This window comes from Poecilia formosa, unplaced genomic scaffold, assembly GCF_000485575.1.
Source record: "Poecilia formosa unplaced genomic scaffold, Poecilia_formosa-5.1.2 Scaffold36, whole genome shotgun sequence".
Lineage (NCBI taxonomy): Eukaryota > Metazoa > Chordata > Actinopteri > Cyprinodontiformes > Poeciliidae > Poecilia > Poecilia formosa.
Genome location: NW_006799975.1, coordinates 2,820,625 through 2,835,910, shown reverse-complemented (window position 1 = coordinate 2,835,910; position 15,286 = coordinate 2,820,625). Strand labels below are relative to the sequence as shown.

General features: G+C 37.9%; 1 protein-coding gene across 8 annotated transcripts in view; it reads left to right on the top strand.

Annotated features, from left to right (window-relative positions):
* ubr5 (ubiquitin protein ligase E3 component n-recognin 5) overlaps window positions 1–15,286 on the top strand; it is a 45,165-nt gene that overhangs the window by 8,513 nt on the left and 21,366 nt on the right. For 4 of the 8 annotated variants that reach the window (XM_016670645.1, XM_016670644.1, XM_007550496.2 and 1 more), the window contains exons 5-20: window positions 762–881; window positions 2,153–2,456; window positions 2,535–2,694; window positions 3,437–3,586; window positions 5,010–5,221; window positions 7,644–7,760; window positions 7,872–7,982; window positions 8,069–8,223; window positions 9,216–9,333; window positions 9,436–9,620; window positions 9,723–9,832; window positions 11,979–12,091; window positions 13,080–13,226; window positions 13,325–13,436; window positions 13,522–13,676; window positions 13,751–13,948. In XM_016670645.1, coding sequence (XP_016526131.1) covers window positions 762–881; window positions 2,153–2,456; window positions 2,535–2,694; window positions 3,437–3,586; window positions 5,010–5,221; window positions 7,644–7,760; window positions 7,872–7,982; window positions 8,069–8,223; window positions 9,216–9,333; window positions 9,436–9,620; window positions 9,723–9,832; window positions 11,979–12,091; window positions 13,080–13,226; window positions 13,325–13,436; window positions 13,522–13,676; window positions 13,751–13,948 — 2,467 coding nt within the window. The remainder of the gene's footprint in view (window positions 1–761; window positions 882–2,152; window positions 2,457–2,534; window positions 2,695–3,436; window positions 3,587–5,009; window positions 5,222–7,643; window positions 7,761–7,871; window positions 7,983–8,068; window positions 8,224–9,215; window positions 9,334–9,435; window positions 9,621–9,722; window positions 9,833–11,978; window positions 12,092–13,079; window positions 13,227–13,324; window positions 13,437–13,521; window positions 13,677–13,750; window positions 13,949–15,286) is intronic. The other 4 variants (XM_016670647.1, XM_007550497.2, XM_016670646.1 and 1 more) reach the window with 3 other exon arrangements.

The window sequence follows — 15,286 nt, the reverse complement described above, 5'->3', positions numbered from 1 at the left end:
TTTTTTTTACCAGCTGCTGCCTTTTGGGTTGACTGGTTATGCATTTGGCTGAATGTCTGCTACTGAATGTCTGATTCAATAGAAATATTTATTGGTTATTTCTTTTGAATCAGTTGGTCTTAAACTGTCACAGCCTTTCTATGTTGCACGCTTGTGGTCTTGTGGGAAAGAGGGAAGGACAAAACATGACTGGGTGTCTTTGGCAGGTTGGCCTGCCTGATTTCTTCCATAATTTAATATCTTTTATAAAAGTTTCATAAATACAGTCAGGATCTTAAAATCTAGTACAAAAGTGCTTTTTCTCTGTATAATTTGATTCTTTACTCATATTCTATAAATTGTCAAGTCTTTAAAAAAAATCTTTTTGTTTAATTAGCAATTTAGTCTTCTTGCTACTACAAAACAAAATGTAGAGAAGTAAAAAAATTTTAGAGCAAATGATTGAAGCAGATTATGATCCATCATAAAGTAGGAGAAAGCAGTCGCAGCCCCAAAACCCAAGAACTTTTTACAAAAGAAAAGTCTTGAAAGAGGAACGAGTTGCAGACAATTCTGATTCCCAAGGGTGTTGCCATGCTGGTCTCCAAAAATACCCCTCCTGTTTTCCAGAGTAATAAAATAATCCTGGGCTAACTTTACCATCAGCTGACCCAGGATTGTAAAGAAAATATATATAATGATAAAAAACACAAAACAACCTTTTATCGGTCCTACTGGGACTGCTGTAGGTTTGTAACTCATCTCCCATCTTTTGTTTCCAGTTCAAAGTTGAGCAGTGGTTCAGGGACAGGAAGGAGCTCCAGGCCAGGCAGGACCAGTGATCCACCCTGGTTCCTGTCTGGTTCTGACACACTGGGCAGACTGGCAGGCAACACCCTTGGGTAAGTTCTGGCAGGGCTGGCAGACATATGGTCCTGTGAAAGGTTGGTGCTTGGAGGACAGCAGCGGGCTAGGGGTGTGTTTTCTGTCGGCTTCGGTGCTCTAGACTCCGCACAGGGAGGTGGAATCGAGAAATGTGTCCCAATAATAACAGCCTGTAAATACGTCAGTAGCTTTTCTTTTTTTTTCTTTTTTTTTAATTAAAGATAACCATCTCTTTCCTCAATATTTTGGTTTTCCTCCTGATACGTTTGTTCCACACAGAATTCAGAATTACCTTCTAAAATGCAAGCAACTCATTATTTGAACCATCATAATGAATATGCTCTAGGGCTAAAACGATTAATCGAATTAGTCCGATTAATTGACCATTGAAATAATCTGCAACTAATTTAATGATTGATTAAATGTCAACTTTAAAATACACAGACTAAAATTTGCCATTTACTGAAAGAACTATGCAGTCAGAGCTGTATATAAACCAAAACTTTACAAGAATATATACATTTTACATTTAAGATAAAAACTAAATAAATAAAAAAAATCCTCTGTCTGTCTGGATAAAACTTAAAGAGCTCCGTATAGGACTCCTTAAGTGGCAGTTTTGCTTCACCTGTTTCAAATTTTGTTAAAAAAATCTATTATCACCTTCTAAGCTCAAATTATTAATCGAAAAATGATTAACAGATCAGCTGATGCATCCTTTGCTACAAATGATGAAATGTGCACTAAAAGAATGCTGTTATTGTATAGAATAATATTTTTTATTTAAAAATGATTTTTCATTATTTTCTTGTTAGCATCTTTTAATATATTTCTGTGTTGTGTAACAAAGGCTGAAGTGGCTAAATGAAAAAAAAACTGCAGAATGTGCCAATTTTCTAAAAATCACATTAATCGATGGACTCTTTTATTAGTTGCAGCCCGATATGTCACTGTCCTCATCTAACAGGCAAAATCTTTGAGCTCAGAATAAGACCCGCTTTTAATAAAAAAAAAAAAAGATCTGCTTGTTAGGATAATCAATAGAGTAATTGATTACTAATACTATTTTATTGTTTGTTTTTGGATTGTAGTAGAGCTTTATTTTAGTGATTCCTATTTAGAATAAAAGGTGTAGAAGTACGTTTGCTTTTCTTCTTACTCGGTTTTGCTCATCTAAAAAAACCAACACGAATGTGGATGCAATGCTGTTGTAGCCCGATATGTGACTTGCATCTGCTCTAAGTTCCTGGCTGCTGTTTCTGACTGTTTCCTGCTGTGTGTGTAACAGGAGTCGCTGGAGCTCCGGGGTGAACGGAGGCAGCGGAGGAGGTGGGAGCGGAGGAGGAGCAGGAGGCGGTGGCGGAGCAGGAGGTGGTAGCAGCAGCGGAGGTGGAGGAGGAGGGAGCGGAGGAGGAGGAGGCGGCGGCAGTGGAGGTGGGAGTACGTCAGGCAGGTCATCAACGGCGGCTCGCGATTCCCGCCGCCAGACCAGAGTGATCCGCACGGGAAGGGACCGTGGCTCTGGGCTTCTAGGCAGCCAGCCACAGCCGGTCATCCCAGCATCAGTCATTCCAGAAGAACTCATTACGCAGGTACAACTGCTTCTTTAGCAATGTGTTTTGTTTGAATTAACTATGCACATTTTGTAATAAACCCGTTCTTTCCTCTAGGCCCAGGTTGTCCTACAAGGGAAGTCAAGAAGCGTCATCATCAGGGAACTCCAACGGACTAACCTTGACGTCAACCTCGCTGTCAATAATTTGCTGAGTCGTGATGACGAAGATGGAGACGATGGCGACGACACGGCCAGCGAGTCCTATCTCCCAGGAGGTGGGAGCACATTCGGCCAATTATTCCTCAGCATCAGAAATGCATTTGTAACTTTGACATTTGATCAATTATGATCAATTTAATAAATCCTGATTAATCAAGATTAATTGTGATTAATTTGATTATTGTGAATAATTTTCAGAGCACTAATAAAGCCAAAACTGTAAAAAAATATATATGTATCTACATTTAAGATTAAAGCACTTATATTTTTGCCAAAGCTCCTCAAGTCTTAGTTTTAGCTTCACCTGGTTCAAATTTGCTAAATGAATGGTATATCATTGCATTTTAGAAAAATGTTAGTTTAAAAATGAAATTGAACCTTCCCCCCTCTCCAATATATTTTATTGAATTTTCTCTTTTAGGACACAACAAACTTACAAACAACAGACTTAACATTGCAAACATGTACTTGTACACACTTACATTCACTGGAATTGAATCATTTATTTGCATCTTTTAATGTATTTCTAATATTGTATAAACAAGGCATAAGTGGATAAATGAAAAATCTGCAGATTGTGGCAAATTTTCTTATTCAACTAATTGACAAAACAATCCATTATTAAAATAATTGTTTGTAGCCCTTTTTGTAACATTCCATTATTACTGCTCATAAGAACGTGGTGAGACCTGTGGAAAGCATCCCATACTTCACCACATTTAGTTATGATGATTGAAATGCTGCTAGTTTTACAGATATCCTTAAAGGCGGATCTTTTTCTTGTTTTTTTCCATGCAGAAGACTTGATGTCCCTGTTGGACGCGGACATCCACTCGGCTCATCCCAGTGTCATCATCGACGCTGATGCCATGTTCTCCGAGGACATCAGCTACTTCGGCTACCCGTCTTTCAGACGCTCCTCGCTGTCACGGCTGGGATCCTCCAGAGGTAACGCAGCCGCTCACTAATGACTAATCACAGGAAGGCTTTGGCGGCAGCACTGGTGATGGCTGGTTTCTGTCGGGTGGCTTCAAAATCCTTAAATAATAAGCAGGTTTTTCCCCACCCTAAGTCAAAATGAAACCCTCGAGTTTTGCAGGTGTATGGAAATGTTCTTTGAAAATATAGATGTGATTTGTAACGTTACTGATTAACAGAGATGCATTGAAAAATTGGAATTTGACAATTTTCAGCTTGTTTGGTCTTGATTAGGTGGTAGGAATCTCTCATGTCCGATCCTTTTCCATCCAGTTAATGCAGCAAACTTAACAATCTTCAGTGCAGATGTGGTTATAGACTGAAGAAGGCACAGTTCGGGTTAGAAAGGAGGTTAAAACTCTAGTCAGAGAAGTAGGAAGCTATTTGGAAGAAAGCTGTGTTTTCTGTGATGTCGTGACATTTGTATTATTCACTCAGGCTACAAGAAAGCCAGAATGAGTAAGACTTTATAAGACGGAGTCGTGCAGCAAAGCTGCAACATCTTTCTTTAGAAAACATGCTGGTTTTGAAAACGTTGACGTCTTTTTTCAATTAGCGTTAGCATAAGGTCTAGATTTTCTAAGACGGACATCTGTAACTCCAGTGCTAAATGCAGGTGAGATACTGAAGATGATTTAATTTAAAATATGAACTCTGGATCATTTATTTGTTTTTAAGTATTAGTAAACTCCTGTCTTCCAGGCTCTCATTCTAATGGTGATTATTAGCTGCTACCCAAGGCAAGAAGGTGTTAAAAGTATGATGAATGCTGGTCTATCTTATATTATAGATTTTACAGAGACATTGTATTAGCCTAAAATTGATATCAAACTTTAAAGAAACCTGAGACTAGAAAATGGCCTCTCCATTCTGATAGGAACGCGTCTACCAAATACTAAAAAGGAACCTTGCCTGAATGTTTGTTTGCATATTTTTCTTGATTCAGTTTGTTTAGGTGAATATAAATGCTACATGTTTGGTGTTGTGTGCTGCATGGCTGTAGTAAATACTATGAGCTCTCTGAGAAAGGCCCGCCAGGCCCACATGTCTTAACGGGGACCCTATTAGACAGTTTATTTTCTTTCTTTAAAAAAAAAAAAAAGCCCACTTTCAGTCCACATGCATGCTTTCTTTCGTTCTTTCTCTCTTTCTCTTCACTTCCTGTTAGCTCACTCTTTAACACATGAGCGTGCAAAGTGACTCACCCTTCGTATATTTTCGATTTCCCGCTCAATCCTTCCATGATTGCAACTGATTGATTTGCACTACATTGATTCTTAGCAGTATTTCTCTCTATTCTTAAAAACTTTATTTTATTTTATTTTATTTCGACGGGTCTTTCCCAGAGAGTGGCTTACTTCTATCCCACTGGTGTGACCTTATTGCATACCAGTTCTCCTTCTTCCCTTAGAGCGTGACTCAGAGCTGTTGCGCGAGCGTGAGTCTGTGCTGAGGTTACGAGAGCGCCGGTGGCTCGACGGGGCGACGTTTGACACGGAGCGAGGTTCGACGAGCCGTGAGGGCGAGCCCAGCCTCGACAAGAAGAGCATCCCCGTCCAGAGCCCCGTCTCCTTGGGAGAGGAGCTGCAGTGGTGGCCCGACAAGGTAAGACAAAAATCAAAGAGTGCTTTTAGAAATAAAGATGCTCAACTGTTTGTGATGAAGATTTATTGCTCGTGAAGCAGATTCTGCTAATACAGTCTAATATGCAGTTTTAAACTTTTGATTTATCAATTTGTTTATATATATATAATGCTGAAGCTTGATCAAAATTTTGCAAGAAAGTAGGTAAATGATTATTTTAGTAGTTGAATTGGGTATTTTCTGCAGATTTTTCATTTAACCTCTTAAACCTATTACAATACATAAAAATTTAAAATACATAAAAATGCAAATAAGTAAGTCAATTTCTCTTTTTAAATAAGAAAATCATAATTTTCTTATTTAATAAAAACTATTTTTCCTAAATAAGAAAAATAACAATTTTCTTATTTAAAAATGTGTAGTTTCCTACAGCTACAGCAATGAATGCATCTGCAGTAAAAAAAATAAATAAATAAATCTAAAATAATGTGAAAAGTTCAGTACTTTCTGCTTGACTTGAAATTATTACATTGTAGAGCTGATGTGTTGATTATTATTTATTTATTTCAATTAATTGGAGTACAAAAGTGGCTAATTGAAGACTGAAAAAAAATGAACCAGGTGAAGCTAAAACTGTCAAACTTTGGAGTTCTGAGCATAAACAATTAATCGATTACTAAATTAGTTGATGACTAAATCGACAACTAATTGATTAATCATGATTCATCCCATTAATCCAAGTAATGATTTCAGCCCTACAAGAAAATTAAGAAATCCTGGCTGAAGCCTGTGAGATAGATGGGTGTGTCACCAGGAACCAAGAAACAACCAAAGTCACATGAAGCAGATCAGATTCTAGTTCTGCCGACACATCACTGAGTTTAAGACCGAAATATCACATCAGAGTAGAACCCCACGTTTTTACAGATTTCAGTGATTTTCTGTTTTAAGGTCTGATAGGAAAAATAATGCTTTTATTTATTTCTTCATCCTCTGAATTGATCTCAAGCAAAAGATCTAGTCATGTTGGATGGAAGTTTTGTTTTTGACTGTCAATAAAACAATGATTGTGAATGTTTGAATGTCTCATTTAACTGAATAAATAATGAGAACTGAAGTTTCCTTTAACATCATCTGGAGCAATATGGGGCTGAAATGACACGTCTCTCATTTGTGATCTTCACGCTACATTGACATGTGATTGTTTAAGAGTTAGTTGTATTAGATCCAAGCTGCTCAGTGTTCCACTGAGTTCTAGAGCCCCACGGCGCCCATAGCGGTCCACCTGCCTCTCTCAACAACCCGTTTCTGCTGACTGTGTATTTGGAAAAAACGTTTCTATAACTAAAGGGAAAACGGAACAACGCTATCACCATTTTAACAATAAAATTAAAACAAAAATGCATAAATTGATCTAATGGGTTTTACTTGAAAATGGAAGAGCAACAGTTAGTACATAGTCGCTGCTTAAATAACCTAATCTATTGATTATTACATTAATAATGCCCAGAGCTGAAACGTTTAATTGGCTTAGTCGTGATTAATTGATTATTGAAATATTTATCTAATTTAGTAACCGATTAATTATTACCTGGAGTATACAGACTCAAAAAAGTCCATTTGCTGAAAGAACATGTTGCATTTAAGATGAGAAAAAACATTCTTTGTCTATAAAAATGTTTGAGTGTACCAATTTTTTAAAATCCAGTTAATCGATTAATCATCAGAATAATTGATTAATCAGTTTTTTACCAGCCACTCGGACATTTCACCAGCCATTGTTTTTTTTTTTCTTTTTTCCATTACAAACACCACCATTACAAGCAAATTGTATAAAATATATGATTTATTCTTAAGTCTTGGTGGGTAAAGTTTATGTGGTAATTAACAAATCGGTTGTAACTCTAACATCTGACATTTAATAATCTGGTACCTAAAGTTTGTCTGGTGTTGAGTTTAGATGTAAAGTTTAAATCAGTTTGTTGTTTCAATGAGTTATCAGATTTTTTTTTAAAACTAAAGATACTTAGAAAAATCAAGAATTAAATATTACAGGTCACAAGTTGTGATTAAACTGTGTATGCTAAAAGCAAAAAAAAAAAGCAGTTTTTAAGACATTTATTTTTTAAAAATCTTATATTATTGACTTTGTCAGTATGCTCTTATAGATAAACGTGGGAACTCTAAACTATATGTTTTGTTACCTAGCCTGCACTCTGCAGCGTAACACACCCGGTAACGTAGCCCGTTGCCATGCCAACTGCAAGTTCTTGATAACGGTAATGGACAACGTTCCTTTAGTTTTAATGCCTTGCCTTTTAGGGGAAATGCTGCTGCTACTTGTCACTGAACAAGCTTGTTTTTTATGCCTTGTAGCTCCAAGAAGATTGTCTCTTTTTCAGTTTGAGTCCTTATTTCCCTTCACCTCTCATCTTCCTTCCAGGATGGTGTGAAGTTTGTGAGCATTGGAGCTTTGTTCTCAGAGCTGGTGGCGGTGAGCTCCAAAGGAGAACTTTATCAGTGGAAGTGGAGCGAGCCTGAACCGTACAGGAATGCACAGGTGGACGATAACCACCTGCATGAAAGACACTTTAAAAATAAATACTATATAAAATGTGACTGATGGAGTTTTGTGCTAAACTTGTTTTTACCCTCTCATCCGTCACATTAGAATCCCTCCATTCACCACCCTCGTGTTTCCTTCCTGGGCCTAGCTAATGAGAAGATCACGTTACTGGCTGCTAATAGCATCAGAGCTACTGTAGCAACAGAGAGCAACAAGGTAGATTTGCTCAAAGTGTTCAGTGCACATTTAATACATTGTTCATTACATATTCTTAGATTGTATGTGTGCTTTATTTTTAAAAGGTGGCCACCTGGGTGGATGACACACTAAGCACAGTGGCCTCTAAGCTGGAGCACAGTGCCCAGTCTTTCCCAGAGCTGCAGGGGGAACGCATGGTGTCGCTGCACTCATGTGCACTTTACACATGTGCACAGATGGAGAACAGCCTCTACTGGTGGTGAGAGAATCACCTTTTTCTCTCTTTTATTATTGTCGGTTTGTTTTGTCGATAATTATTCTGTGTTAGTTACAGACATGGGCAAAACTTATCTTTTTTTTTTTTTTTACTCATTTATTTTTTTTATTAATGGTACTTGGTTTTATTTCTAAGTTTAGATATAAAAAAATTATTTTTTTTATTTTTTTTAAATCTAGTTTTTAAAATAAAAAATAGATTTGTTTCTAGAGATGACATTCTTTATTTTTTCTTTTTGAATATTTTTCTCATTTATTTTTTATATATATATATATATATATATATATCTTTTGTTTTTAAATTTGAATATATAATAAACTTAGGTCTATAATACTTTTTTCCAGTTTATTTCTCCAATGTTTGCCTTGAAATACCACAAAAATGACTCTAAACGTACTAGTAAAATGCTTTTAGATCATTTTCTTCTTGCCATTAGATTGGAATATGTGCTTTAAAAGAAAACAACTTTTGCATAATTGTCCATCCCACAAAAATAATGTCCTCTTTTTTGCTAAAATTTATGTATTTTAAATTCTAAAAATAGAAAAAAAGGTGAATCTTTTAAAAAATGACTACATTTTCTACAGCAGATATTTATCTAAAATTATAATTAGTCTTTTTTCAAAAAGTCATGTGACTTTTCCAGCTCATTTACAGGTTTATTTTGCTGGCCTGAGAGTAAAAATGGGCTTAAAGCTTGATATTACTGTCATAAAGTAACTAAAAGAAGCTTGTGAAACTGGTACATGATTGTATTCTCAAAGCAAAAATGTTTTGGTTAAGAGACTTTTAAAAAGTTGCAGACCTTTGATCTGATGGAAAGGTTTTGATTGGCCACTCTGACCAGAAAAGTGCTGTTTAAATTGAATTTGTTTACTATTTCTCCAAAAAGCACACTCTGCTTGAACAGCATTCATTCTCTGAAACCTTTGTCACATTTTGTTAGAACCTAAATAATTTTTATTTTTCTGCAGGGGTGTTGTGCCTTTTAGTCAAAGGAAGAAAATGCTTGAGAAAGCGAGAGCCAAGAACAAAAAGCCAAAGTCCAGTGCTGGCATCTCCTCAATACCCAACATCACTGTGGGAACGCAGGTGGGTGGGGAAAGACCTTGTGATTATTTTTCAAATTTGCTCCATCTACATCTGATAACACCCTCGGATTGTGCTGACAATCCAATGGCTGTCTTCTCCTAGGTGTGTTTGAGGAATAATCCCCTCTACCATGCCGGTGCAGTGGCCTTTTCTGTCAGTGCCGGAATCCCCAAAGTGGGCGTCCTGTTGGAGTCCGTCTGGAACATGAACGACAGCTGCAGGTTCCAGCTGCGCTCACCGGAGAGCCTCAAAAACATGGAGAAGACCACAAAGACCCAGGAAATCAAGTCAGTTCCTTCCTTAAAAATATCACTGTTAACTCATAAAGTTTTATTGTCGTAACGCTAAAGCCAGAGCTAAAACATGTCTGTGTTTTCTTTCCGCCGCAGGATGGAAAGTAAGCCTGAGCTGGTGAAGACTGAGATGGGTCCTCCTCCATCCCCTGCATCCACCTGTAGTGATACCTCTTCCATTGCTAGCAGTGCCTCACTGCCCTACAGTATGTCTCCTCTCATGCTATCTCAACCCATAAACTATTCGCTCTTTGAACAACTCACGAGTCTCGGCTGTGCTATCTCCCGGGCACGCCACCAGTTTCTTCCTCGCAGCGCGCTCTCATTAGTCCTTTGACTTTGAAGCAGATGGTACACAGGCTTTTATCAGCAACTTTCTCTGCTGCCTGTGTTCCTGTGAAGCAAATGTGGCCAGCTCACAGTATATTTGCCTGCCTGCCTGCCTTTTTTTTTTTTTTTTTTTTTTTTTTTTTTTTACAGCATCTTATCATAAGGACCATATGGCAAGCTCTCGAGTGTGATAATTAATTTTTCATAGTTGGCCATCTGTTTTTTTCTATATATATATATATATACTTATTTAAATGTCATTTTATTTTTTAATGGGTGTAATTAGGGATTTTAATTTAAAACATTTTGCAATTTCATCCATTTGTTTCCTGCATATAACTTATCCTGTAGAAGCTGTGAGGAGCAGCTTCATAAAATTTACAAAATAGAAATACTTCTTGAAAGGAGCATTTGCTTTATACCTCTGCTAGACTATTTTGATATAAACTTGAGCAAAAAATCTAGAATTAATGGTCCCAAGATTTTGTGATTTTTTATTTTTTTTTATTTTTTATTTTTATTTTTAGGGTATTTGTGTTTTTGCATGATTTTGTACTTTAGAAATGTTTGCAAGGAATTTTACTTTATTTTTCCTCATTTAACTTTAAAATGTACATATAGAGGAAAAAAACAGGCAGACAAATTGGAGACACAAACATTTTTATTCCTTAAAGAACTTAAATAACTCAATTTCTGTTGCACTCCCTATCGAACACAGACTAAAACACAGACTATAACTTGACAATAGTAAGGGTGCAGAAGAAAGAAGGAATACTGCCACCTGCAGGTTGGAATAAAAAGTCAATTAAAGGACATGTTTTTGACAATTTTTGTTGAAAATTTGCAATACAATCACAATTATCCATTAGCATGCAAAAATGCAAGCATCTATTGATGGTGTATAAATTCTGCTTTTGCACTATTGCGAAAAACTAATACCCTAAAAATATTAGGTTAATATTTATCAAATTTAAAAGATTATTGAACAATAAGATTGAGTGGAAGATGGAGGAGGTGTCCCAGTCTTGAGACGGGGACAGGTGGTTATTGTGAAGGCCTCTCCTTGCTTTATGTTTGGACTTGTCTGATTGGTTGAAGAGCTCTAAAAGCGGTGGGAAAAGTGTTTCAACTTCCTGCCTAGCCTACTTTCTAACAGCGTAGGCTTTATCTGTTAACTTATCAAACCTTAAATTGTTAGGGAGAACTAGGCATTCACTGCTCCCTCCGTGTCTCAGAGCCAAGGCACAATACCTCACTGTCACTGCAGTGATACTTACTGAAGAGAATTAGGGCAAATGGGGGGAAAAATAATTCTGACTTAAATCTTTTGAGATCAAAAGTCAGAATTCTGAGGGAAAGAAAGTTAGAATTTTTTTTCCGCTGGTCCTAGTCCTCTTGTAGATACTTGTGCTGGTTCATGACGGCGTTAAATGTTTTCCAAGTTATAAATCAGGAAGTTGAAAGTTGATTATAGGTTTTATCGTTCATAACACAGAACAATCTCTTTGCAGCTCACTGAAATATCTCAGCAGGTACTCGACAAATCTTAAAATGGAATAATCTTAATCTTAAAGATTATTATTTTGATTTACCGATACTCATGCTTTCTTGTCATATGAGCTTGCACTTTTACCCCAGGATCAATAAATCGAGCTGCATCATGACGAAAGGTTTAAAATCCTTCTGTTAAATATATATATTTTTCCATCTGTGCATTGAAAATCCTAGTATTAAGCCTAGTATTTAGATGCATATCGTATCGACCACAGGAATGCCATCATAGAAACAATAATTTGGAAGCTTTTGCAGTGATACGTCTTTGAAACTTAAATATCTACATACTGGTAACTGCACAGTGAGGGAGTCGCAGGGACTTGAGAATTCCCCTCACAGCCAAAGGCAGCAGGAGGGAATACGTAGGGGATGGAGGAGTGCCAGATATTTAATATGCACAATGGAGTATTCATTTCAGATGTGCTTTGGGGGAAATCGGTAAAAGTTTACCCTGTGTGTCGTTTTCAGAGCGCAGACGTTCGACCCCAGCTCCAAAGGAGGAAGAGAAGGTGAACGAGGAGCAGTGGCCTCTCAGGGAGGTGGTGTTTGTGGAAGACGTTAAAAACGTTCCCGTTGGGAAGGTGGGTGTGTCTGACAGCTGGACGTTTAGTGAGCTGGGATTTCATGGAGCTCTGTTGGAAACTGCTCCAGAATGATGTGCGTTCGTTTGCTGTTTGTGTACATTTAAAAGCACGTTAGTCCAGTAATGGATTCAGTTTGTGCGACAGTGTAGACTAGGTGGACCAAAACAAAAAAACTTAAAGTACCTTTTATTTTTTATGCTAATTCAGATGGTTGGTAATGAAATTAAGATGAATTGAACTGAAATGCTGCAGCACAGGGGTGCGCTGGTTAAATATTCTCATTGATCACCAGTACTTTATAATTTTATTTAAAAGCGTCAAATATCGATTACCAATTTTAACATTCATATTATTATTATTCTTTATTTTAAAAAAAAAATTTATTTTTTTTTTAATGGTTGTGGTAAAGGTCACAATACGCCTTCAGTGGTTGATATTCAGACCTTAGCGGGTGTAGATGAGATCGATTTCATATCCAAGTATCGGCCGATCGCCCAAAACTAAGAAGATCGGAGCCGATTGATCGGCTGATCGATTGGTGCAACCTTACTGCATTAATGACATAAGCCTCCATGTAAACTTTTTATTGATCTTTTCAGGTTTATAGAAAATTAAATCCATTTCTGTTTGTTTTATTTCGCATTAGATAACCTGTAATGACTATAGAACTAACTGATTGATGGCGGGTTGTTTGATGAACCAGATTCTGACCCTTTTGAAGACCAAACTTGGTTGCAAAGGATTAATCGGTATTGATTCCATTTCAATTGCCATTGGAAAATATTCACTTAAAATTTCTACTTGCGTATTTTATTGTGTTGTTTTAATGACGACTTTTTTCCCCCCTTCATTCTAAGCAAAGAAACTCATGCATAAAATAGAAAATAAATGTTACCCATTGTAAACTTGCGTCAAAATCATAATAAATCAAGCTTCTCCTAATCATCTCTGATTCAAAGCGTGCCGTCTTCTCATCACAACCCAGGTGCTGAAGGTGGATGGTGCGTACGTTGCTGTGAAGTTCCCTGGAACATCAAGTAGCATGACAAACCAAAGCAGCGCTCCTCCTCCAGACTCGGATCCATCCTCACTGTTACAGGACTGCAGGCTCCTCAGGATAGACGAACTACAGGTACACGCTTCACTTCTACTGTTTTAACGTTTTCTTCTTGTTTGATTTTAATCTCCAGCTTTCCAACATCAGGTATATACTGACGCTTTAACTTTCAGGTGGTCAAAACCGGAGGAACCCCAAAGGTTCCTGATTGCTTTCAGCGAACGCCCAAAAAGCTCTGCATCCCAGAGAAGGCTGTAATCCTGGCTGTTAATGTTGACTCCAAAGGTTGGTTAAGTCTGCTTATGTTACGGAATTGGATGAATTATAATACAAATTTGGGCCAGTTTTGACTTGTTTTGTTGTCTTGCAGGAGTCCATGCAGTTCTGAAGACCGGTAACTGGGTAAGGTACTGCATCTTTGACCTGGCCACAGGCAAAGCTGAGCAGGAGAATAACTTTCCTACAAGCAACCTGGCCTTCCTGGGGCAGAGCGAGTGCAACGTGGCCATCTTTACTGCAGGACAGGTAAGGTGGTTCTCCTGAACAGCTGCAGCTTTTCCTTCAGTCAGTTGTATTCTAATCTATATTGTCCTCCCCAGGAGTCTCCCATCATCCTCCGGGACGGGAATGGCACCATCTATCCCATGGCTAAAGACTGCATGGGGGGAATTCGGGACCCTGACTGGTTGGACCTACCTCCTATAAACAGCCTGGGTATGGGGGTGCACTCTCTGGTCAACCTGCCATCCAACTCCACCATTAAAAAGAAAGCTGCTATAATTATTATGGCTGTCGAGGTAAAGATCTGCCTTAAATTATCTTTTTTTTTTTCTTGGAAAAACCAGTTGGATAGCAAAAGATGTTTAGTAGAATATTTTTCAGAATTTGAATCAGGTGAAGCATATACAGTATATTTAGTAATTAAAATACAAAAAACTTCGTAAATATGTTCAACTCAGAACTTCTCAGGTTGCAGTTTTTGCTTCACAATGTTCAAATTTTGTTTAAAAAAAACATGTGTGTGTGTGTGTGTGTGTGTGTGTGTGTGTGTATATATATATATCAGGGTGTATCCCCCAGACAACTTTCTAAGCCCGGTGGTCCGGGCGTCGAGGCGGTCCACCGTGTTTTTGTTTTAAAAGATGTTAAGTTGACAGGAAATGTAAAAGTATTACTGTGTAATTTTATGTTATGGGAAAAGATCTCCAGTGAAATGCTATTTAAACCTGCATGATGAGGTAATCTGCTGCACTACGCAGAGATGCGCAACAAACGGGAGATTTAATTCAATGCTGCTAATGTGGCTTCAGTAGCTCTTTCATTTCGTGTCTGTTGAGTTTTTAAGCGTCACTGAAACTATTCTGGTTGGTCGAGTTTATTGGTCGAGTTTCTCAGATCTCTGTGCGGCCCAGCGCATTAAGTAGACAACGCATTTGATGCATCGTGTAACCGGAAAAATAATACTAAAAATAATAAAATAATATAAAATCAGCGTGATGCGTGACTCCAAGGAGAGCGTTAAAGCTCCTCACCAGGCTGAACCTGCATGATCAGGTTAGCGCTGCTCGTTATCCACAAACTCTCTGGCCAACCGGGACCACAGACATAAACTTTACAGGGAAGACAGACACAGAGCCACACGCTGCGCAGTGTGTTGAGATGTAAACGGCGCATATAATTGTTCGTTCACAAAGATAAATCATTATCACCGCTCCACAACACACCTCTGAATTCGCTACAACTTATTCCTGCGGTTCACATTGAACTGCGCAACCAGAGCTAACGAGGCGGGTTTTAAACACCTAGAGTTCTCCAAAGGATCATAATTCCTTTATGTAAATATCCATACAGGTCAGCCTGTGTCCAGTTTGAGTGAAAGGAGGCACGCGCGATCCCGCTGAGGTAAAGCAGTGGCAGCGCGTGAGGCAAAGCGCAGAGGCGCCAGGTGTGATTGGTCCACGTGCTATCGGCTTTAAATGCATAAACTATAAACCTATCCTTTAGGATAAATCTGCTCTGCTAGTGAAATGCTAAGAGCAAAAGAGACGCTTGCAGCCCGGCTTTAAAAAACAACAACAACAAAAAAAAAAGATTTTTTTTCCCCCTTTCCTAGAAACGTAAACAAGTGACGCTTA